Consider the following 24,926-nt stretch of genomic DNA (forward strand, 5'->3'; position numbering starts at 1 on the left):
GCATTATTAGAGAAAGGTGACATACTTTTTTAAAAAAATCTTGTACCAGAAATGAAGCAATTTTTCTTTCAAACATTGTTTTAACATCACATTTATAAGTATGTATCATAAGTTGATGTGCTTAGATATTTGTTCTTTTGAAGAAAGGAGAATGTATCAGGCCAGTCCAGAGGAAGAAAAAGCTTTTCATCAGAACTACTTTACCGTGTTTTATTTACCTTTTCAGGTTGACATGAAAAACAGTGAGCTGACTAAAGACTAAAAAGACTAAAGTCCAGGTTAGCACATATCTGAATGGACTGATGGCAAAAGAGAAGGAAGCAGCAGCGCACAGCGCAGAAAGGAACCAGCCAGGAAACACATCTGCTCGCGGGATCAGCACAAAACACCACCTAATTCACATTCAGAAGTTTTCCTACCTCAAAAGCTACAACGTGAGGAAAACACAGCAAAGTACGGTTGGCTCATCCAAGCGCAGGCTTTACCGTAGGCAGAGCTCCAATTATGCCCTGTGTTTGAGCTCCATCACAGAATTAGAAGGAAGTAAACCATACAGAAAGACGGACTAAAATGGAAAAGTCAGCACTGGGGAACAGCAGTAATACACGGGGGCAGAGAAAGGTATCAGCTGGAGTAAGGAATGAGGCTGATGGAAATAAGCTCTCATACTTGAGTACTTGGTATCTGCAAATCTCTTCTTGTGTTCGTGTAGAAACGTATATCCAAACAAACACTTTCTTCTTTCAAAGCTAATGCTGATGCAAATAGATTAAGGAGTAGCCAAAGAGCGCTTCTGCTGACTGGTGGAACACTTCCATCAGCTACATCGGTGTGCCTGAAAACAGCAGACCACTTTCTGTAAAACGATAAGCGATTACAAGAAGAATGCAGGACGCAGCTTTACTACACTTCTATCATCCCATACGGCACTAACACTGTCCCTCGGAATGGACACCTACTTCAACATTTTTCCGTGTTCTCCACAGAAGCATTTGGCTCATCCTTCAGATACAAAACGCACCAACCCTCGGTACCTTCGTCATGGGAAGCGCCACCCGAGCCTTGTATATCCCCTGCCCTCATAGCTTATCTTTAACGTTTGTGTATGGATTTAAGAAGAGGATGCACCTATGCACAGGAATTCAAAGCCTGAAGATCAGCTTTGCTGACTTGGGGTAACCTGATCGCTAAGGACCCTCTAAAAAGCGTGAAGCATTGCCAGGCTTCTGATTAAACAATCAAATATATTGTTTTACAAATTGGGTAAGTAACAGGCAAAATTTAACCAAAAATTGTTCCACATTAGAAAATTCCTTGAAAGGAAAACTGGGAGCCCATTAAAATCCCCACATGAGATAAGAAAAACAGCCTGGTTGGTTTTGTTTTCTGAAGACAGTTGTTTATACTAACTGCAAAATACAATTTAAGGACATTTTGCCCCAGTAAGCCGTACAGAATTTTACCATCATCTTCAATGAGACCAGGATTTTATCCCCATCCACAGCAAGCTAGAGGGATTCTTATTTTCTAAAGGACCAACACGTAACTCCAGAGATGCTCCAAGGCAATAGAGTACTTATGTGTAAATTCCTAAATGGGCACGTGTGGAAGTTGGGTTGGGAGGCAGATCAGAACCACCACTGGCTTGGAATTTTGATTCCTTGCCCAGAACATCACTTTCTAAAAATAAGAACAAAATTCCCTTCTATCCTTCCAGTCAGGAAAGGCAGAAAGACAGAACAGAGGAGCTATACAAAGTTGGCAGGCATGGATTTACAGAGCTCCTTTTGTGAAGGATGTGTTCTAAGAGATAAGAGACAAGACATGATGTTTGCTGGATACAGTCCAAGTAACACAGCAGAAAGTGCAAAATACCCTTCAATACCCACACAAGCCATTTTTGTTGGAGAGCAGGGGAGCTTCAGTCATCCTGGTATCTGAATGGGAATGCTATAAGCCTGCCAGCACAGCCAGAAGACAACACAAGTTTCAAGGATTTTGGTAGGGTTTACTTTGTTTTCCCTTCGCGGGAGGGAGAAGAAATAGAAGAGATCATGCTCAAAGGAAGACACTTCATAAATCCAGCTTAAGTTCTGCCTTGGGTCTCATCCTTAGTTTATTCCACTTTCTGGAGCGTTGACTATTTTACATGAGTAGGTTGTGCGTAACTTACAGAAGGCATACACACAACCAAGGAACTTCCTACCAGAATGTAAATATTAGCTTTAAAAAGGAAAAAAAAAAAAACGTTGTTCCCTGTTGTCATTCTGTGGTTTGATCCATGCTCCAGCAGCTGCTACTGCTCCTCTTAGCCAGAGATGGCAGAGGGAAACGGAAGTTTGGCTGAGCTCGCACGCTGCTGACGAACACACACACTCCTCACATTAGCAATACTGCTTTATTGCAATCCAGGTCAAACGCCAAGGACGTATTAGGACTTAAAAAAAAAATAAATCACAGAGCTTCTAAGGTTAGAGGTGAACAAAAGCCACTCACTCAGCAGCAATATATTCGCTTCAGAACCGTTCTTCAGTGACGGAGCCTGGGGACACAGCGACCATGGGGAATGCCCTTCCCCTGCATGGACATCTGCACGCGATGCCTTGGTCACTGGGCGTCCAACATCACAGAGAAGCAGCCTTTTGTTTCCTTCCAGCTCAGCAGCCTGGAAAGATTGCCGGCTGCACTATTTTGGACCTCCCTACTAACCAACAAGCTTTCAGTGTTACCCAGGGAAGCCCACAGTCCAGGAAAATTAATGAGGGCCAATAGTGTCGGACGTAAAGAATAAGGACAAACGAAGACTTTCCTTAAAAATACAAGTACAAGCTACCGTCATTAGTGTCCACAGACCCCAAAGGCCACAGCATGAGCTGGTATCAGCTCTATCGTCTGAAACCTTACACTTATTTAAGGCAGCTGAATACCAAGCCTCACAGCTTTTACATTTACTTAAGGTACAGAAGCGTCAGTGAATGCAGATTTCAGTAAATCTTGCTTTCTAAAATATTATTCATCAACGTATAATTCAAATGGTAATTGGAAGTGTTCACATGATTGATGACACATTTAAATTACAGGTTTCCAGCATTTTTTTGGGTAAAGAAAAGATGACTTCCTTTTTCACGTGTCGCTTTTTCAAAGTGCAAGTCCATCTAACAGATGTCTCACAGATCTGCTTGTCAATGTAACAAGTTAGACTTTTTTTTTTATTACGACAAATGGTATAAACCACACAGCATTCTGTTAAGCTCAATATTGACACATCTGCTTACCACGTGTATTAGTAGCCATGTCAGCCACTTTCTGAAAGGCATCCAAGAAGGCAGCAGCTGCTACTACTGTAGTCCTGAAATGCATACAGATAACAAAACGTTAGCAGTGTCTCATCGCTGCCTATTTAATTATTGCCAAAAACATTTAGGCTTATAAAGAATACCACTGAGAACTTGTAGAGGCCACAAAAAAAATATCCTCTTTTATATATGTGATTTTAGCCTTTTCCCTCCTTCCTTGCTTAATCTCTTCCTTGCTTTGTGTTAGCACTATGGACTTGGAGGCAGCCAGGCTAATTCTGAGCTGTGAATTGCACAGGACAGGTGCTGTTTCAAAAGAGCACAGCCATCCCCCTTCTAGCTGATTTCCTCTGATGAACTAATATTAAGCAGTCAAACATGAAAAACAAATCTAACACACATTATACTGCACCCATTAGTGTACAAATTACAACCACTGTTATTTCCAGGGAACATGTATATTTTGAGAATGAGCACGCAGGACCTTCTTTTTATCTAGGATCCTGGCCAAATGCTTCCCTGAATTTCTCATCTGAGGAGCACGAGCATCCCTTGAAACAGAAAATAGCAACCTCTTGGAAACCAGGCTGTTTTGGAGTTCTTGGGTAAACGGGATAGTGGCAGGGTAGATGTTTCTCCCCTTCAAAAAGATGTTTTTTTTCCTGACCCAGCGCTCCTGGAAGAGCAGACAGGGTGCAAGTCCCTTCCTGAGAGGGAAGGGACCTCTCAGCTAACCCCAACTCCCTCTCAGTTTGAATGCACACACAGACCACCTGCCTGTTCAAGTGGATGGCGATGGCAAACGTGAGTTCCAGTTTTCCAGGTGTGTTTGTTCTACATAAGTTTTTAGAGCGCCAGGCACCTCAGGTCAGGACCAGATTTCTGATGGGTTATAGTCTGGTCGACCTAATTTAAATGAAACTGGGCCAGCGCTCTACAGGCAAAGTAGGACTGTGCCCTTACCCCAGCTACTTCATGGTGCTATTTCTGCCCACCTTTTGTAGCAATAACTCTGATTTCTTCTCCTCACTCTAAGAGTCAGCCTCTCCAGCCAAAATCCTGAAGGAGGACTGTCCACTTCACTTCGACAACTCCTTGCTACTCGCAAAAACAACAAGAACACCACACAACACAGGAGACCTGCAAGAAAGCTGATCCTCAGCCAAAAAGAACCCCATAACTGGGGCAGATTTTAAGATTTTATGCAAGTCTCACTCCAGATACGCTCAAAATACAAAAGGACATAACTGGCAGCATGGTAAATGGCCTGTTGACAGCACAAAAGATTTGATCCCAAATAAGAGGCCGTCAAACAAATGCATAAGGACTCTTCACATGCCCAGGAGATAAAATGGAAGGCAGAAATACCTGACAGGTTTCCAGCTAGCTAGTAATATTTAGCCCTGGAACAAGGTAATCTTTTCTGGGATTTTCCTTAGCAGTGTTTGTGTCCTTAGCCTTCCAAACTTGCAGGTCATTCTGTTATCCGTGTACTATATTGTTAATTATTAATTATACTGCTAATAACAAAGTTCCATTTCTCCAGTAACCAGATCCATGAAGACCTAGCTCCAGCTCAGATGACATCTGCTCTCCTTTATCTGAGCGCACAGAAATGAACGAGAGGAAAAAGGCTCGCATCTGCTAGAAATGAACAGCAAATCCTCAAAGCAGGCTCAAGCTGCCTGCTTGCACGTTCCTGTAGCTGCCTGCTCGCATGTTCCTTTAGCTAGGGACGCACTACATTGAATGCAATGCCACAGGATTGAAATCTAACTATTTCTCCTGCCTTCTCTGAAGGCTTGTATTTAAAGAGTACAAACGGCTAGGAACATTCTCTGTTTCTCTTCTTCCACTCTCCCTTACTGCAATGTGATTGCTGGAGAAGGAAAAACCACATGCAAGGGTTTTATTTTAGACATGGCATGGCAGAACAGTGTATTCCAGCCATTTAGATGAGCCTAAACACCAGCTTCTTCAGAAACGGTTCACAACACAATGCAGAACCACAAAATGCACTGCCAATAACCGTATCTATTACCACTGCTGCTGTGAGAAAACGCTGATGCTCTGGGGAGCACAGAGGAGATTGCGGTTTGGGAAGAAATGGAGTTTGGATTCATATGAACAGAAACAGACTTTACAAGTGAATGAGTTCTGGAGATAACAGAATTGTTCTGAGTGCAGTACATATGGTACTTATTAAGAGAAATCTGCTGAAGGTAATCCAGAATGACATTTGCAAAGTATACCCCAATAAAGTAAGTTTTAATAACCACTGATGAACAGTTCAGCACAGGAATTCCCTTGGTTTTTAAAGCAGAAGAAAGTGCTGTTAAGACTACCAAAGTCTCTTAACTTGTTGAGCCTTCTTCTAATATAAACCAGCTGTATTCTACACTTATAACAATGACAACATATGTCTAATTCTAAATCTCCGTGTTCACTAAACAATATGTTATCTAATTTTCCATCAGAAGCTATGAAATTTATCTTGTTTTACGTTTGTTATGTACCATTGGTGATAGGTATGTATTTACCTGAAATACATCAGAACAGCAGTAGTGTGTGACAATTACATACATGGGCGTTGACTATGAAAGATGCACAATTTTACTAGAACATGCTTAGAAAATTATCCTGGCAGAAGCTGCATTTAATTTTAACGTCTGCTCACACAAGTACTTGTAGGCGATCTTGACTGTGCAACACAAGACTTACCGAAGCTGAGACTGCAATTTCCCAGCTTTATTTATAAAATCTTCCCACACCGGGTAACTTCCCTGCAAGAAAAAAAAGACACAATAATGAATATTTTGAGCATTCTGGTTTTGATACTGCAGTTTTAATGTTCAAATGAAATTAGAAGTAAAGCCGTAACTAAGACTTTATTAAATCCTAATTCAGTAACACCAAAATATATTTTCCCAGTAAGGTGACTCTCATTATTAAACACCATTCCCAACATATGGGACTTGAACTGGTTCTGAATCCAAATGAAACAGGTCTTCTGAGGAGGCTTTACTGATTCCCCAAGCAAAAACACTGGAGAGGAAGAGGGATTTCAACTGAAGAACTAAGAAACTCCTTACTTCAGAGGGATACAGCAAAAACCTATTAGAAGTGGGGTGCTAGGATGCTGCAGTAACACATAAAGAGAATCTCCCAAAACCAAGGGCAGAATTCTAGTTGTTCTTTTCTACATATGGATTCTTCATGCAATTGCCATGTTCCCATTCTCTTATTATAAGGGCTTTTATTTTTTTTAACAAAGGTCTGAGCTGCCCAAGAGACCACCTCAAATAGTCTCATGGTAATACAGCAATCGGTCACAGAAAAGGCAGAGTAGTCTAAGATGAAAACTTTCCCAACAGCTGCATAACTTCCTTCTGAAATGGTCCCGAATGACCTTGGAGTTCATTTCTGAACAGACGCTGGTAAAGTAGCGTGGCACTGAGCATATGCAAAGTTTTTAAGAAGGTTTAATTCCTCTTGAATTAAATTCACAGTTTCCTGGGAACTTCTCCCCCACTTTCAGAAATTGTGTTAGGAGTTCACATATTCATTTAGAGTATAAACACCAAGTGTTCTTATGAGTTCTCATGTCTGTTTTCCCAAAGCTTCTGTTTGTTTTAAAGTAAGTTTTTATGGTAAAATATCATCCTTTTTAGACCAAAACAAGGTTAACTTGCTCTCTGCAGAACAAGTGCAAATTTTCTGCTAACAGCAAAAATGGTGGTAGAAAGAAACCTCAACATTTCCCTTTGATTGGAGTCTAGAGAGTAAAATAAAATATCCATGCTTCCTTTAATAAAGGTTTAAGACTTGCTGTTACCAGAGCAACGACACAATAAAACCCAGATAAGGCAGCTCCTCAAGGCTAACATTACCACAGCTCTGACTGGAAGAGGTTGCAAGCAAGTGCAGTTGCTTGTAGCAAACTCGATCCACCCTGCTAAGCCAGTCTGCTTTTTTTTTTTTTTTTTTTAAGTAAAATAAAATCCTTTGCTCACTCTACCATCGGAGGACGCATATTGTCTTGTTTGGGGCAAAGGCAACCCCTTCCCCAAAAGCTGACAACCTAGTTCAAGCTCCTTGGTACACCCTGGCAAGGCAGCTCCCAGACATTCACGCACCACAGCGGGACTTGAATTAGACTTGGGGTTAAAACCAAAGGCTCCCTTTCCACTCTGGCCTTGGTCTGTTGGTCACAAATTCATCTTCTCTACTAATCATATTTCAAAAATGTCTTTGCACAGATGTTGTGTGTATCACCCACGCAGTCACTGCACAGCTGAGCTCTGCAGAGGGACCTGCAGACAGACCCTGACACAAGGCCGCTGACTGGGGTGCTAACCACTACTGAACAGTCTTCAGTACAAGTTGCATTGTTCATTGTTTCGTTCTTTGTTCTCTTTGAGTAATGTAAGCCAGGTGGTCATAAAACCTCATTATACCTACACACCATGGAGCCAACGGGAAAGGGAGAAGGCGAAAGAAGAGACCCGTTATCAGGGTGGCAAGGCCTAGAATATAAAGTGCTTTTTGTCATGAAAAAATTGTCACATTTAAAAATGAAAGAAACCCACTGATTATTTGAAGGGATAAGGGAGAAAAAAAGCCATTTCCTTAAACCTATTAGTCTTACTGAAATCCCCTACCCTGAACTGCATCTCTCCCCACAGCAGCCGCGCTTCAGAGTTTGCCCGCATGCTGTACATGCGTTATGCATGCGTATGCCAGGAGCCTTGAAAGCCCCGACAATTAACAGCAGGGCCTAAGGCTTTACTGGATTCTTGAGCAAAATGCAAGTCGACAAATGGAGGACTCCAAAGCAGACGGTGCCTTCAAAACATAACTCAAAAAGAATACATTTGTTGTTGTTGTTGTTGTTTTCTTCACCAGGCTGGCCACAAAGCAAGCAAACTCAAACTAGTTACCAAGCATTTCCATGACTACTTATTTTTGTCTTTAAAACTGTTTTTTTTCTTTAAGCCAAGCCTACTTATATAAGCTGTAACAAACCCACCCCCATATATTGTTTCCTAAATTGGTTTGATTAAATATATATGTATATATATACATTTCCATCACTGTAATCTTTTCACCTGGGCACTCTTGTACTAGTCCAAAAACACCTGATGTCATTTTGAACAGAAAAAAAAAGTATGAGTAGTTCATTTAATCTGTGTTCCAGCAGAAATTGCTGTTTGCCTTTCTCTTTTGAAGGTGAGTCAGCACGTTCATCTCTCTCGCAGTAACACACAACTCAAGCCTTGCACACAAATCCTGCTGTCCCTGTCAGCTTTTCCAAAAAGCACTTCTGCCATCGTATCCTTGCTGAAACCAAACCCCCTCGATCCCTACACCTGAAGCAGACGTGCTTGACACCTGCCACTTCACAGATCCTATTAACAGGGGTTTTACCTCACCTGCAGCACCAGGGAAGCAAGGAGGTCACTGAGCAATGCTTGGGGGACAAACCAAGAAGACAGCACAAGAGTTAACCTATTTCTGGGAAAAACACTGCAGGTTCCCAGCACCCCAGGAGCAGCTCCTTCTCCATGATCTCTTCACATGCCACCGCGAGCAAGGCAGCCCCTCTCTCAAGTCCTCATTTCAAGTTAACATTTGGAATAACTGTTGTTCCTTTCATCAAAGTGGTCAACAGGAGAAATATAGCGGTGGTGGAAACCACACACCAGAACAGCCATAAAACTTAATTCAACTTGTAGTACTGACTTAATTTAAACACAAAGGAACAGTAGGAAGAATTCACTGTCTTTGTCTAAGACATCCTTTTGTAATGTAAAGCCATTTTTGGAAGAGTAATAATAAAGTATTTTCAAACGCTGCATTTCCCATAGCTCCTTCTGCAATTTCCAATTTCAAACAGCCACTAAAGGAAATCAATTTTCACCCCTCTAAACATCAGAGTCTGTCTGGTCTCTGCATTATCTGTACAAGCAGCGGGCTGCCTTCACCTCTCAGTCCCACTCAGAGAAACCCGCAGAAGAGCTGCGGCATCTGGGTCACAAATCCTCTCTTTAGCTCCTCACAGAGTAAAATAGGAATCTGTTACAATCCGGGTTTGTTTAAATGGTCTCCTTGAAGATCGTTAATGGCTTAATCTGGGGGTTATTTCCCCCAGAGTACATTTGTGCCTAATTATTATTTCTTCTTCAGATCCAACATTTCTCCTACAAAACACTTGTTCCCAAGGCATGAAAGCGCCCCAGTCCCACCACACACCCTACCTTCAGCTACCGACTGAGGCTGTCGCTGGTAAGCCAAAATATGCCATTATCACGCCCTACAGCTTAATGAGCTGGTTTACAAGCCATTAGTCACCCGATGCCAGTGCCCAGCCACGCTCCAGCTGATTTACACCGAAAACAGACAGGGCATCGCCTTTCTGCCTACAGGCTGAAAAACAAAATGGTGTCTCATGCCTGTCACCTATTTCACCAGTCCACAATTAGGACATTGAATAGCTTTCCCTCAGGGACAAATACCATAATTAGTATTGAGAGGCACCAGGCTGAAGTAGGAAAGCACCTGCAAGTGCCGGACAAGAACACACAGACCCACTAAAGGCTGGGCAGATGTGGCTGTGGCTCCTGGGGACAGGTCCTCAGCCATGTATGTGTGCTGGCTTGCTGCTTGTTCCCTGCCTGCCACTGGGCTGGGCAGGAGAGGTGGCACCACCTTCGTTCAGTGAAACTTCACCCAAAAACCAGACCGTGGACATGAGCATCATGCCTGGAACAGAGAAACCAGCAGGAAAGTGCTGGAAAACCCTGGGTGTCTGTACCCAGGTGCTGGCTAGGGGCTGCAGGGCCTCTGTGGTGGCTTCAACATCCCCATGACAGGGCAGTGCTGAGCCCAGCACCAAACTGGCAGCACCTCGGGAAAAACAGATTTCCGAAAGGGCAGAGCGGGCACAGGCCGAGGAGGAGGCCCAGGGCGAGGGAGAAGCAGCAGAGGGCCCAGGCCCCAGGAGGAGGAGGGCAGGAGGGGCTCCAGGCCCACAGGCAGCAGGGATTCCCTGGCAGCCCTGCAGAGCCCCCGCTGGAGCAGATCTCCACCCTGCAGCCCGGGGAGGGCCCACGCCGCAGCAGGGGGACATTTCCTGAGGGAGCTGCGGCCGTGGGGAGCCCCCGCGGGGTCAAGGTGTTCCTGAAAGGGCTGTTGGGGTAGGTGGGTGGAAGGTGTTTTAATTTTTCTTCTTTCTCGCCATTTAAATCTTTTTTAGTTGGTGATAAAGGTCACCGTCCAAGTTGAGTATGTTTTGCCCATGACGGTAGTTGGTAGGCAATTTCTTTCTTAGACTCAACCCATGAGCATTTTCATCTTACTGTTGCATCCTGTCCTGTGCAAGAAGAGGAGGAGTGGGTGAACATCCAGCAGCTGGCCAAGGTCAACACACCACACCAGGGAAGGGCAGAGATGATCTATCTTTAAAGGCCCCTTCCAACCCAAATTATTTTATGATCCTGTCACTAGCAGGCCACTTTGGAGTTTCCCCCTTCCTTTCAGGCCAGAAATCCTGCAGGAGAAGGAATCCAAAAGAGAAGCTTAGAGATTTCTCAATAAATCAAGAATAGACTTTCAGCAAAGGATCCAATTTTACTGAAATTGCTATCGATTACACCTAATGGCAAGAATAGGAACCCAGGCTGTTGTATTTATTTAAGATTACAACTTGAGTACCAGCAGTCTTGACAGTTAAAAACTGTTCTGTCACTCCTTCTACTAAGGAGTTACAATTCTTCTGCTTTTTTCCCATTAAGTGAAAAGATACTTACTTCCTTTAATAATTTATTTCCATGCACCCTGAATTCTGGAGACAAGACGCACCTCATCTTTTAAAAAACCTTGACTGTGTTCTTTTAACAGCTTTTATTTATCAGAAAGGCTTTTCAGCCATGTTATCAGCTCTTGCTGCGGTGCAGACTACAAAGGCAGCAGAAACAGTTCGGTATCTTGTTCACAGCAACAACCCATCTAAACTTTCAGGGCACAGGGAAAAAGACAGAGAGCTACTCTACAGTAAAGCAAATTATGAATCTAATTTTAGCTGTTCCAGCTAAAGAGGTAGGAGAGAAAGGGACCTGGCGGGCAGTGCCCTGGTTTTATCTCACAGGTTATCAAAGCAAGAGCTGTGTGCCTTCCAGAAAGGCACTGAATGACTATCAGCAGACTTCAATAGGAAGGAAAAAAAAGCACGACTCTAGCTAGCTACAGGAGCTGGACTTCTCCACCTCAGTGTAATCATTCAGCTAAGACCAGCTGAGAAGCTGGGTCCCAAATACACAGCACTGCTACCCAGCTTCACACCCTAGTAACACATCCAAATGCCGCACATCTACCTCTGGAACAAAATTGTAACTTTGCTACTTCACATGTCCTCCCAATCTTCAAAGTAAATGGTGCTTAACAACAAAGCTTAAATATATATATAATATATGTAGTTTTATCAGATTTCAGAATCTGAACGATTATCATGGATGTTTCATTTCTGTGGTATGCACTACACTACGTACAAGGAGTGAAAAGGCACTATTGTGCTAGACACCACACAAAGTCACAGATGTTATACACACACACACAAAAATGGCCTGCATAAGTAAGTATGGTCTGCACGTAGAGGCTATCATTTTTCCAGGGGGCCTTCAACAGAAAAAAACAGGAAGAAGTGGAGGGGAAGGGGACAGGAAAACAATTGACAGCCTGAAAAAAAGGGGTTCCGGCCACAGATGTCTCAGCATGTGGGAAGATGCAGTGGCTGACAATCAATTTCCCCACCCAGCTAGCATCTGGCACTGGAAGCTCTTCCTCTCTTCCGAAAGAATCAGTAGTCAACTGGGGAAAAGGGCGCTTGGCCAGTCACAACTGCAAGAGTTACAAAGCACTACCCAACGCTAACGCATTTCTTTGCACAACCCACACGTTTCGTCAAACCTGTCCCACGGATAACACTGCCTATGCCACAAAAGCACTTGCAAGACACAGGTGAGATGAGACTGAACATCACCTTACATGAAGTTCCTAATGACTGTTCCCCATCCGGAGGGCAAAAAAAAAAATAAATCTACTTGTAGGCTTTTCCTCTTTTTAGGTCGAAAAATAAGCAAATCAAGAACCTCCCTCATGAAGCTTTCTAAGCTGCATCTTTTTCCATCCATTCCCCAGAATAGCATCAGTCTTCCAACAGATTGAATCATTAATTTTATTAGTGGGAGAGATCTCACTCTTTATGAAGATACGGATGAAGATGCAGAGGTGTACACACCACCTCTTCCATGATTACTTTGGTTTCATTTACCTCATTTCAGATATACCTCAAATTCGAAAGTAGAACTGAGCTAACAACGCCCCGGTACTGATTTCACACAATGAAAACTAAATTGCTCCCACAAGTCAAGGAAAGGGGCTGCATGATTGCCAAGTCCCTTCTCTCTTTCTGAGCGTTTCCTCCCTGCCACGCACAGGGGAACTTCAGGCTTAGCTCTAGCAGCAAATGGGGCTCTTGACTCTTGACTTGCTGGAAAAGGAATGAAAAGTCAGCAACAGCGTTAAGACGTTAACTTCACAGCCTTCAAAAGAACCGAACATGCAAATTACCGACTGGAAGAGGATATAGATACAAACACAGGGTTTGAGAGATTATAGAGAATGCAAGTGAAAGTAAAAGCATGTCAAAGATCAGATTAAGATGTCATTTAACCTGCAACTACCCTCCAGGAACTAAAAGCAGGGGTAATTAAAATCAAAGTCTTGTATCTATATACCCATTTCCATTATTTCTGCTACTTGTTTAGGGAACAGGCGGGGGGCTGGAAATGAGTTTCCCTCAGCGTGCACAGTATAAATACACATGCCAAGCTTTGCTTTCACAAGGTGATATATACATTATCACAACATTGCAAATTATGCAACAAAACACTACTGAAGAAATCTCTTATGCTATTAAAAAACCAGCCTACTAGATATTTCTTCTACACATCACGGAACCACTCAAGTTTTCAAGACTGTTTGTTTTTCAGTCTGAACAGGGAATTGGGACACAGAACAAGCTACTCTAGGATATGGGCAATGGCACAGTATTTTGATAAAATCAAGATGAATCCAATCAGGAAACCGCAGGAGAGGATATTCACCCCCACTGGAAAAAAGCACAGAACCATCAGCGATTTCTGATTTTCTGGATTTCTGATTTCTGATTCAAAACCATTTGAAGAACCCTAAAGAACGACCAGTTCCCTGAGCACCTCTTAGTGAGAATGCAGGTATTCAGTAGAACTCACTAACCATTTACCCATTTAAAAGGGGAGTGAACACAAATCAGGTATGATTCTGCTGTTAGAGCTCTAAAATCTTTAATTTGTATTACAACAAAGCCTGCACCCCACTAGCCCGTATTTAAATGGTTCCAGTGGTGGACACCAGTTGCTTCATGGTTGTGACTTCAGCTTGTAGCACAGCCAGGACCCATGCAAATCCATTCGCCTGGATTGCTGCACGGCATCCCGGCTTACAACACGCATCGTGTGCCTCCTTGCCACGTCAATAAGGACCACGTCAAACCCATGCCACCTGCAGCCCAGTTTCACAGTACTTCAGACAAAGAAACCCAACTCCAACTCAAACACATCATGGTTTAAATCCAAGCTAGACTGGGTAATTAGCAAACAAAAAAAGTTATACTAGTGCTGTGAGAAAATATATCATGCATAAGCATACAGTCTCTCCCTCTCTATAAACACAGGAAGTTATTCACAAGAGGGGGAAAAAAAAAAGAAAAAAAACACAAAACAACTTAGCCACAGCTTCTGGGGAACCTTTTATCCCATGTTGCATTAGAAAAGCAGGACATTAAGCAGTCTTCCAGAGGAAGCATTTAGTTCCATGTTCTTCCCTGCAGGTCTAAACAAGTTTGCAAGCCTGAATAGCAGATTTCTCCTCGGAGACTCATCAATACCGCCTTTCATCCGCCGACTCATTAAGTGGCCACTGTGCATACTCGGCAGCTATTTTCTAAACCCACAATATTTCAGCTGGATCAAAACTAGGATAATTAAAATATCAAGAGGCACTCATTCAAGTTAATGTCTATACAGGACAGTCTCGAAGCAGAGCCAACAGCCCTGTGCTGGTAACACCACCACCACTGAGGTTTCATCACTTCTTCCCAAGGCATCCGCAGAAGCAGGAGACACCCTCGTTTGAGCGTTCATCGCTTGATCTTTGCACAATCTCCATTGCACGGGCATTCAAAACAATCTCCAGGACCCAAGAAACACCAGTACTTTGGCAACAAGATACTGCCACGCATCTGAATTGACCACAGAAGTACCACACCAGGGAAGAGGCGGCTGCCAGGTAGCAGTTTTTAGTATTTTACTGCCAAGGTAGGGCTAAAGTTCATGAAGTGCCACTATGCTCGTCCCCAGCTCCTTGCTCTTCGTTTCACTCATGAGAAAAGAAACAATCCCTTCCAAGCTCCAAGTTACTTCGGTTTGATCACAGACAATTTTGATGAGAAGCACCTTATCGCAAAGTTTTAAGCCACTACGCAAACGGCTTCCATGAAACTACAAAGCACACATCTAATGCATATGGTAAAAAATCTTATCCTTGCGTGAGAAGTGTGGTAGCAGTTTATGTGGAAGACAAAAATGGGAACAAAAGAATCTGAACCTTTTTATACCATGAACCAAACTTCTCTAGCTATGTGGTTATCGATAGCATTGTGCGCGCCAACGAAATCAGCATTCACAAGTTCATTCTTGCAGGTGTACTTTTAAAGACATCCAAGGTGATTTATTAACTGCTGTGCGTACACCAGGCAGCATCCTAGAATTACAATGACCCACACAACACTTATGTTCGTTGACTGGAAGAGCGAAAAATACAGAGCTCGTGCACAGCCTTGCCGGACAGCCAAATTCTTCGTGATCTACCACCCCGTGTTTAAGGTGCTCCAATCAGAAACACAGATCCCCCCTAATTTCAGTTACAAAAGAGGAGTTGAACACACTTGTGTTGCTAGCTGATCGTTCATTTGCAGACCTCATCTCCGCTGCCTAAAAACATTGGGTTATCACAAGGGGAAGAGCAACAAGTCTTAAGCAGCAACAAGAAAGCTGTGTGGGGTGTGGGTGTATATAGCAACACGTATTACACTGGCAGCTTAAAAACCATCCCCTCATTAACTCCGTGATCCACATGTACTCAATCCCTTCTTGTCCTAGGGGAAAGGAGTAGAAGTGACTGAACCTGCGGCCGTAACTTGCCTTTCTGTAAAATGGGAGCCATTCTTGGGAGCTAAGTCACACGCTTCCCCAGCACTTTGAAGATGAAAGCTGCTACGGTCTTACCCACGAGGCTACCAGACATTTTGTCTCCAGCCCTTCCAAACACCTCGGCATTCAGGCTATCGCACAGCCCAGCAGGAAGAAGTCAATTAACATCCGTAAAGGTCAGCAGAGATACCAGTCAATGGGGCAGCACCAAGGTAGGCATCGTTTTGAGCTGGAAAACAAACACTTGAAGAGGCAAACGCATTTCTATAGCAGCCTCTTCGTGGCACTAACTCGAACCCCTCTGCACTCATCTTCGCGCCCTCTGAAGCAGAGCAAAACACCTCTGCAGCCGCTGTTCCTATCCTGCTCTCTGCCATCAAGTGCTTTCTGCGCTTTAAGGCCACGCCGTCTCTGGGCAGACCATGAACCCAAAACGCGTTTTTCACAGGCTGAAAACAGCATTCTGCCCGTCAGCCTACTTACAGGTACACAAGAATACTCCATCAACTGCAGCAACTTCTTCATCTTGGAAAAAATATGTATCCCGCACACTCAGAACTGAGGAAAGAAGCAGCAAAGTCTCCTGACGATCACCCTCGGTTAGGCATTAACCAGCACTCAGTCTGACATTGCACAGACTTCTTGTCCTCCAACATTTGTTCAGTCGACTGTGTTTCATGCAGCGCTGCACAACCCCTTCCACGCTTCCAACACGGCGAGCCCTATTATGCAGCCCTTAGCATGCCACCAGATCCAAAAGCAGTCCTTTTAAAAGGCACTAAATAAAAATCCTCGCCCTCGGTATGCCCCAGAACGAGCCAGCCTCAGACGCATTTACATAGCGAATGCTCGGCGGTTGTGTGAATTGTTAGCGCTCATACACGCGTGCCTGGATCAAGAATGTGTCCCTAAAAATAATAAATGCTTTGCAAGTATGTTCCCAGCTATGCTGTGTTGCACGGACCCCAGGATCTAAGCGGGCTTGCAGGAGCGCTCTCCCGCACCAGCATTCGGCCGCCGCTGCCTCCCCCGGAGAGATGTTTACAGAAAGATGCTGCAGCTGCTTCGGAAAGGCGAGGAATTCCAGCGTAAGCAAACCGAATGTTTGGGCAAGCAGGTTGTTGGGAGGCAGCGGGGAGAGAAATCAGGGCGACTGGCTAAGCGCAAGCATACTTAAAGGTTTGCACCAACCTTCAAGGACAAGAAAATGCAGAAGAAAAGCAGAATCTGCGTAGAGTGGAACGGAACTCATTTCACGCTTTTTGGGGAAGGGGATAAACATCGATTTTCTGGGTTTGGAATAGATCGGTACGTGCCAGTGCCACCCAGCACGCGCGGCAGAGGGAGGACAGGAGTGTCCATTCCTCTCCCAGCCTCCACCTGCACGTCGTACGTTCAGCTTTTTCTCCTTACAAGAGTTACCATCCTCAACAGCTGGACTGAAATTAGACCTTAAAGTCATTGAACTGAACATTCCTCATCTCCACAGAGATCCCGGGCTTCAAATAAAGCACAGCTGCAGAAGAGCTGTCGTATCGCTACACATCAGGGGAAAGCAGATCTGCCCGGATTCCCCTTTACACACAGGCTGTCCCTTGGATTAACGTGGACACTGAGGGCCTGCAGCTGTACTTGCCGTAGGAACAGCCTCGACGTTTCTATCTGCTCCAGGAAGCGTTTATTTATTTATTTTGACTCACTTCGTATTACTGGTGTGACTAGCACAAGGCCATCCCTCACAAGCAAATCGTGCCTGACTTAACAAATGGCTCCTAATCCTTGCTGTGACCACCCCCGGCTCCATCTTCCGCAAAAAAAAAGCGAGATTAAAAGGCTGCTTCTCACCACTCACATCCTAACGGGAGATAAGAGGCTGCAAAAACATAAATATTTCTCATGCCCATATGCTCACTCCTTTCTCCTCGGATGGAAAGCAAGGCCGGGAGCCGTGCACGGCTGAAGGCGAAGGCACGCTGCCTTCTCATCCCAGGGAGCCCCACCAGCAGCAAGGGAGGGAAGCATTCGCCTCCTTTATAGGATTAAAGCAGAAGTTACCACCGAAAGCAAAATGTTGATTTTATTGAGATTTCAGTTAAGAGATCACAAATGAGGCACACACACCTGGAAAAAAAAGTGTGTTTTTTTTTTTTTCTTCTTCTAAAATGTCACTCATCCTCTGGGAACCTTCTGATTTTGTTCACCGAGAGGTCAAAGTCCCCCTCGTACCTGCACATCCACCGCACGTGGGGAAGATGACTGAAACCAAATGGTAAGCCTCACAGGACCCATAAAAACGTTGTAAATTCTCTCACTCGCTACAACTGAAGTCACGGACAACCAGCGTTGGTCCAGCTGCTCTTTACCCACATTCCCCCTACACCTACCCCACGGTGATGGGCGCTGCGCACATACAGCAAGCCCCTGCCTTACCTAAACACGCGCTGGCAAAAGAGACAAGTACAGAACAAACAAAAACAAGCAACGTGAAGCAAGGGATGAGCTACACAGGTTTAATTTCAATGTTTTCAGATGGGTTTTCTTGTCCTCCTTTTTCCATCAAGCAAGCAGAGAGCGATTAAAAGGAACACAAACTTAGGACTTACAGGGAACAGTGGCGTTAAAGAGAAGTTGTCTTCTCATGTGCAGATCAATCTTTTGAAACCCGCACGCAACAGGCCCTCCCAAAAATCATCTGCCGAGCTTTGCTTCGCAGCGCGAGAAATATTGAAATCAGCAGCGTATTATGGCACCTCATTTCTCGACTGCCAGAAACGAGTTACAAACCGGTCAGATCAAATGCTCCCTTCCCGCGGGGAGCCACAGAAAGTACGCCGCGTTCAAAGAGAAACCGCACGGCGTTTGAATACGGCACACACAAGTACTCCTCCAACGGGACACACACGCTTTATTTTTTTTTTCTTTTATAAACTTTTATCACTTTGGAAGAGATTATGCATAAGAATATAACAAATTCTAAGCGCCACATGCTCAACGGTGCCATCATAGGAAGCATCAGGGCTGCGGCAATGGACAAAACCTGAAGGATGGGCTGGGCTTTTCAGGCTTCACGATTCTTTAATCAGATCTTGAAACCCCCGAGCATCAAAACCCAGTTCTAGAGCATGGTGGCCAAGCACAACCCAACGTGGACCTTCCACAACCAACTCTGTTACCATGTACACCTACACACTACTCAACAAACATGACTCTCATTTTGCGTGGAAAATACGAAATACGGACTTCCCTTATCAGGTCACTGGAGTTGCATGTGTGCATTAAAATGCTGTGTAAGAACGGATTAGAAAAATCCCACTTACGTTTAACTCTGTAACCTCGTTTCTCTAAATCACACAGCTTTACACTGTTTTTTATTTCGGAGCTTTTTTGGTTGAGTATTAATCACCAAACTATTTTTAGGCAGAAGATGAAGAAAAATTCAGGGCTTCTGGAGAAGCCATCAACGGTGGCTCATCCTCAGCCACCAAGAGATAATCCTGCTATCAAAACCTGTGACACACCGGTTACGTTTGCATATATCGCCCTCATTAAGTTTCAAAGTTAACACAGCACTGAGACAACCAGAAAGAAGCAGTCCCATCGCTCAGGATTGCGATTCCTGTTTCTGTAACCTTGTTGACATCAAGGAGAGCTCAAAGTTAACCACGGGTACACCTGAGCTCGTCCGCTATTAGCGCACAAAGACCAAAATCAGTCCGTACGGGCCGTATCCTCATCACCTTGGCTGCAGCACCTATCTGCAGCCACTGGCAAAACTTCAGAGCAATTTCAGGGTATCGGCGATTAACCCTACTGCCTTCACAGCTAAGCTGAAGGCAGAGCAATATGATAAAAAAGAACCTGCAAGTTATTTAGTTAAAAAAGGCGAATGCTGCAGCAGATCCCTCAGCACTGCGGGGCGTTTGGGGCCTTGATCTCCGCCTGCAACGAGAGCCAGGCACAGATAGTGCACGGGGGTGTGTGGGCAGACCCCCACACGAAGTCTCAAAGATCCTGCCAGAAGCCTGCCCACACAGACCTGACTACGTGAAGCAGCACTTCAATTGCTAATTTTCACTCTACTACCGAAGGTATGATTAGCTGAAAGGTTCTGGTTAGCTGTCAAAATTAGCTACTTTTTTTTTCCCCCCCCGAGAAATCGTCACAATCCTTTGTGCACAAATCACAAAGAACCCTCGTGCGTCTCATCAGCTGCACTAAATTGAAGCCCAGGTAAGAAATTATTTGTTCCACTCATGTTAAATAACGAGCACATTTTTTTTAACCGTAACATCCACCACGCTGCTAAGGATCCGGTGTGATTTTTCCCAAACCTCCCCCCGCAGTAATCTCCGGTTCACAAAACAGGTTCCACTGCTATGGAGGATTAAAATAAAAAATTCACACCTGTGCCCATCTCCATACGCTCATGTCAACATGTTTCTGAGGAGCAGCATTCCCATGCAAGCACCAGTGTGTAAGAAAATATATAAATAAATCAACACGGCAAGGGTCTATGTGCTTAAGAGCAAGGGAAACCAAACGTATCGCTCGTGGAAAGAAGCCAGGAACGAACACCCTCGAGCTGGATCCCCAAATTGCACTTTGTGGGGAACGGAAAGCTCCTGCGTGTTCCCTGCAAACGATCCTGGGGTTTAGGATCGTATCCTGTCCTGGGCGGGTGCTGTTGGTTTATTTTAAGGTGTAATTGTTCTTCAAAATAGAAGGGGGCTGACAGCATGAGGAGCGCGGCCGCGAGGACTGCAGCATTGTCTTGACAGATCCCCGCACGCACGCCCCCTCCTCCCCGCAACCCGCCTGCTCTCGGCGAGCCACGCTTCTCATCGAGCACCTCCCACGATCTGCTCGGAGGGAATCGTGCGCGAAACCCCCCGCCAAAAAAAATAACTTCTCGGGCAAACGGCATCTCCTCCCCGAAACCACGCCAGGAGCCGTCCACCTGCGCCCAGGCTCCCTGTGGGTGCAGCTCCCGTCCTCCTTCCAGCATCGCTTCTCCCGCAGCCCTCCCGGCTCCTTGGCGGCACATCCCTTGCTCCCACCCCAATACCCGGGTTGGAGGCACGCGGTCCCCGCTGTCCCCAAACCGCCACGCTCGCCCCATCGCCATCCACATCTCCAGGCCACCGCGTCCTTCGCGGGCGGGCCCGGAGGAAGACAAGCTGCCCTTGTCCGGGGGAACACTGCAGTATTCTGCAGTACTCCGGCGCTGCGAGCCGCGGGGCTCCGGGGAGGGCACGGGCGGCACGACGCAGGAGAGCTTTTGGGCTATTTGTCCCCACGAGCCAAGGGCGGGAGGCGTCCGCTCGGCCAAAGCGAACCCTGCGGAGATGCCAAGGGTGTTTTCGGAGCCGCTCGCGTGGGTCTGCGCAGAGCTTTCTGGTGGCTGGCGGCGGTGAGGAGGCACCTGGGAACTCGAGACCTTGGCGTGCACGCACACGAAGCGCCAAGTACCCCCTCGGTGAGCACACGCCGTGCCAAAATAACGCCCCGTCGCTGATTTTTAACCCGGGAGCACGTCAACTTCTGAGCATCTCCCCCAGGGCCGGGGATGTTTTTACCTCGCGTCCCCCAAACCCGACCCGACCCCACCCCACGGCACCGCGCGGCTCCTCCGCATCGCTGCCCGCCACCCCCAAAGATAATGAAAAATAAAAGGCGGAGGAGGAAAAAATGGGGGGAAAAATATACATACTGTCGTTTTTTCGATCTCATGGGCTTGGAAAAAACCTGCCCAAGGTGCAAGCTAACAGCTTGCACGCCCCAGCAAGGAGAGGGGGGGCCCTGCGACAGCCCCCCCCAAGCCCCCAGAGCAGGGGGTGCGATGCAGGTCCCCCCCCCCCCGCTGCCGTGAGCTTCCCTGGGCGCCGTGCCCGGGCTGTGGGGGGGGTCCCCAGCACCTGCCCCCCGGCCCTCCCCGCCGCCGCTCACCTTCATGTCGCTGATGATGGTCTGGAAGAGCCCTCCGAGCGCGCTACATTCCTTCTCGATCACAGCCTCCATTTTCCTCGCCCGAGCGCACACGGGAGGAGGCACGAAGCGCTGCGACCCCCCCCAGCAGGCTGCGGAAAGCAGCGAGCCTCCCCCTTCTCCCACCTCACCCACTAGATACAGGGGGCAGCTGCGGGCGGCGAGAGGGGGGAAATAAATTAAAAAAACACCTCAAGCGCTAAATGCCCACGCCTCTAAGCATTTAAAACAGGGGGGAAAAGGGCGAAACCCCCCCGAAGCGGCGGTGCCCCTCTCCTAAGCGCAGCTCCCAGCCCCGCCGAGCAGCACCCGGGGGCCGCCAGCCCAGGCGGCGCCGAGCTCCCGCAGCCGGGCAGCGCCGCCATCCATCGCCGGCCGGAGGAAAAAACGCAGAAAAAAAAAAAGGGGGGGGAGAAAAAAAAAAAATTAGATTTGGAGAGAGAGGGGGGAAAAAAATGGGAGAGGAGACGGCGCGGGGCGAGGGATCTGGCAGCACGAAGGGAGCAGGCTGCAGCAGAGCCGCTGCCTGGCTGCTACGGGAGCAAGCCCACCGCTCCCTCCTCCTCCTTTTTTTTCTCCTCCTCCTTTTTTTTTTTTTTTTCTTTCTCCTCCTCCTCGTCCTCTCCCAGCCCGTCCCCGCCCCGCCCGCTCGGCCCCGCGCCTCCCCCGGGCTCGGAAGGTCGCGGGTTCGCGTCCCGCCGCCGCCAAGCCGCCAAGCTCTGGCTCAGAGGAGGGAAGGGTTTTCCCTCTGCTATCTGTTGTAGTTTTTCCAAACTTGGGGTGTTTGGGGGGAAAAAATGTTGAAAGCGCTGCCCACCTGTTTAGAAAATGGCAGGTGGAATGGGTCAGCAGAAATACAAGCAGCTGGAAATACAGCCCTGGCCTAGTGCAAGCACCAGCAGCTTTGAGCACAGGCCTGTTGTTTGCTCATCCTGCCCCACAAACACAACGCTGTTTAGGAGTGTTAGTGCAGACTGCATGAAACATAGCCTTTTAAAAATAATTTTGCTTTTCAAATTCTCTGTGTCGAATCATCAACTTTGCAAAACATGGAGGTTAAAATTCTCCATTCATACACACACATATGGAATCACAGAATCACAGAATCGAGGGGGTTGGAAGGGACCTGAAGAGATCATCGGGTCCAACCCCCGTGCCAAAGCAGGTTCCCTAGAGCAGGCTGCCCAGGTAGGCGTCCAGACGGGCCTTGAATATCTCCAGAGAAGGAGACCCCACAACCTCCCTGGGCAGCCTGTCCCAGTGCTCCGTCACCCTCACCGGGAAGAAGTTCTTTCGCATGTTGGTGCGGAACTTCCCGTGATCCATTTTGTGGCCACTGCCCCTTGTCGAGAAGTCGAGGTCACGCAAACCTCGCGAAAAAAAAAAAAAAAATATGTGTGCTAAATCTGATAACATCAGAGGTGTACCACAAACACACCGAGGGCTGTGAGACTCTTCATGGCACCAAAATTAAGTGCGTGCCCACCGGTTTCAGGGAGCTGAGGCCTACAGCCCCCCTTGCTGCTAACCCCAGCGGAAGGGCAGGCTGTGTTACCACAGCGTTTAATGAGAGCCAGGTGGAGAGGCAGGAAAATATAAAATATATCGTAAAGTGAGGTGTTTTTTTTTTTTTCTGTCTCCATCTATACAGGCACATGCAGGTACATGTGCAGCCAGTAACTGAGGTGGAAATTTTGAAATCTGAGTATTACAATTAAAATGATATTAAGGTTATTTATCTCTTGTTCTCTGTTATTATTATTTATCATCTATTTAATCCCAGCCTGAGAAGAGTTAGAGCTGCGCACCATCACGTTTTGCTTCACATTTCAGACAGGGCTTAGGCACAAGCACAGGATGGATTACAGTCCCTGTGTTAATTTAGCAGCGATGAAAAACGCCGGACAGGTGCCGTGCCTGCAGAGCCATTTTCCCTCTTCTCTTTCCACTTCACACGGGTGGGAGGCACCCCTGCAGCTCCGACGGGGCTGTTCATGCCCTGGCACTGTACCAGGCCCTCTCTCGAAGCTGGCCACACGAAACGGCCGCAGCGGTGGTAGCAATGCTGCCGCTTGTCTCACACAGAGCAGCGAATGGCTGCCCAGGGCCCTGGGACAGAGGGACACACAGAAGGCAGCAGGCGAACTTCAAACCGCTTTCCTTTGTTCAGACAAGGAAACACAAATAGTACCTCGTCTAACCTTCATGGGAGCAAGGATTTCCAGGGTAAAAGGCTGGCAGGTTGCAGAATGCAAGGTGCGTGTGGGACGGGATGGAGGAAAAAAACCTTCTGTAAAGAAGAGGTTGTTTTTCAAGGAGTGCATTTGTGCTTTAGTTAATAAATCAGTGCTGTCTGCTCCATACTAGGCAACAAATCTTCATTCAGTGATGAAGCAGCAAGCAGGTATGCAATAGACAAATGAAGCAAGCATTTCAAACCTCAATAAATTGTAACAAGAGCATTGGGCACGCAAAATAAGAGAATGGTTTTTACCTTGCAAGTTTGAAAGCACTGGGTATGATGAGCACCTTGCTGAACTGCTGCAACTCACACGTGCCCCGTCACATACCCATAGCCTGGAGAGACCTTGCCAGGTGTGCAGGTGGAGTGGTCTGTCAGAAAGCACTAGATCGTGAAAAATGGAAACATCGGGGTTTTGACAAACTGTACATTTATAGGACAAAAAAAATCAAACTGGAGCATCGGAAATAGAAAAATAATACTTCTCCATTTGAGCATTTTTTATTTCAAAGGTTATTATTCTCTTATTTTTTCACAGTTCATATCACTTAACGATTGTGTTAATTTCATATTTTACATTGTTTGTAGCATAACAGCTGAAAAATAAAGCAAAAGCACACAATTTAAAATTAAAAAAAATAAGCTCTTGATGACTGAAACTTCTTTTTTCCTTTTGCACTGAAGGAAATTTCAGACTCTTGATTTTATTCTTCCTTTAAGTGACTTTTGATGATAGAATTTTCTACGGGATGGCGATTCGGCTTCAGCCAGCTGTAGAGTGAGAGGCAGCAGTTTTCTTGAGAGACCTGAGCCCAAATGGTTGTTTAGAGTGCAAGTAAGTAGTGCAGTGATGTTGCAGTACTGTCGGGTTACCATCTGTCATGTTATTTCTGGGATCTGCTTGATTGATTTATAGCAAATCACTTCCTGCAAGCATTATTTGCAAAACTTCATTATGGTCAAAGGCTGTTTCTGTGTTCGGGAGCCATCGTTACAGGGAAACATTTTATTTCGAAGTAAGGACACTCTGTACAATATCCAGTTTCCAGTTGCATGGGCAAAAACCAACACCACTTCTTGCCAGTGGGATGGCTG

General features: G+C 46.0%; 1 protein-coding gene across 24 annotated transcripts in view; it reads right to left on the reverse strand.

Moving 5' to 3' along the window:
• The window catches only part of MTSS1 (MTSS I-BAR domain containing 1), a 125,309-nt gene extending 103,131 nt beyond the window's left edge, over positions 1–22,178 (reverse strand). For 13 of the 24 annotated variants that reach the window (XM_080580786.1, XM_080580798.1, XM_080580794.1 and 10 more), the window contains exons 1-3: positions 21,551–22,178; positions 6,018–6,079; positions 3,276–3,349 (exon numbers count right to left, since the gene is read on the reverse strand). In XM_080580786.1, the coding sequence (XP_080436912.1) occupies positions 3,276–3,349; positions 6,018–6,079; positions 21,551–21,622 (208 nt within the window). In that variant the 5' untranslated portion in view covers positions 21,623–22,178. The remainder of the gene's footprint in view (positions 1–3,275; positions 3,350–6,017; positions 6,080–21,550) is intronic. The other 11 variants (XM_080580797.1, XM_080580795.1, XM_080580787.1 and 8 more) reach the window with 5 other exon arrangements.
• Between the last annotated feature and the right edge of the window lie 2,748 nt (positions 22,179–24,926).

Source organism: Anser brachyrhynchus (assembly GCF_964034855.1).
Source record: "Anser brachyrhynchus genome assembly, chromosome: 2".
Classification (NCBI taxonomy): Eukaryota; Metazoa; Chordata; class Aves; order Anseriformes; family Anatidae; genus Anser; species Anser brachyrhynchus.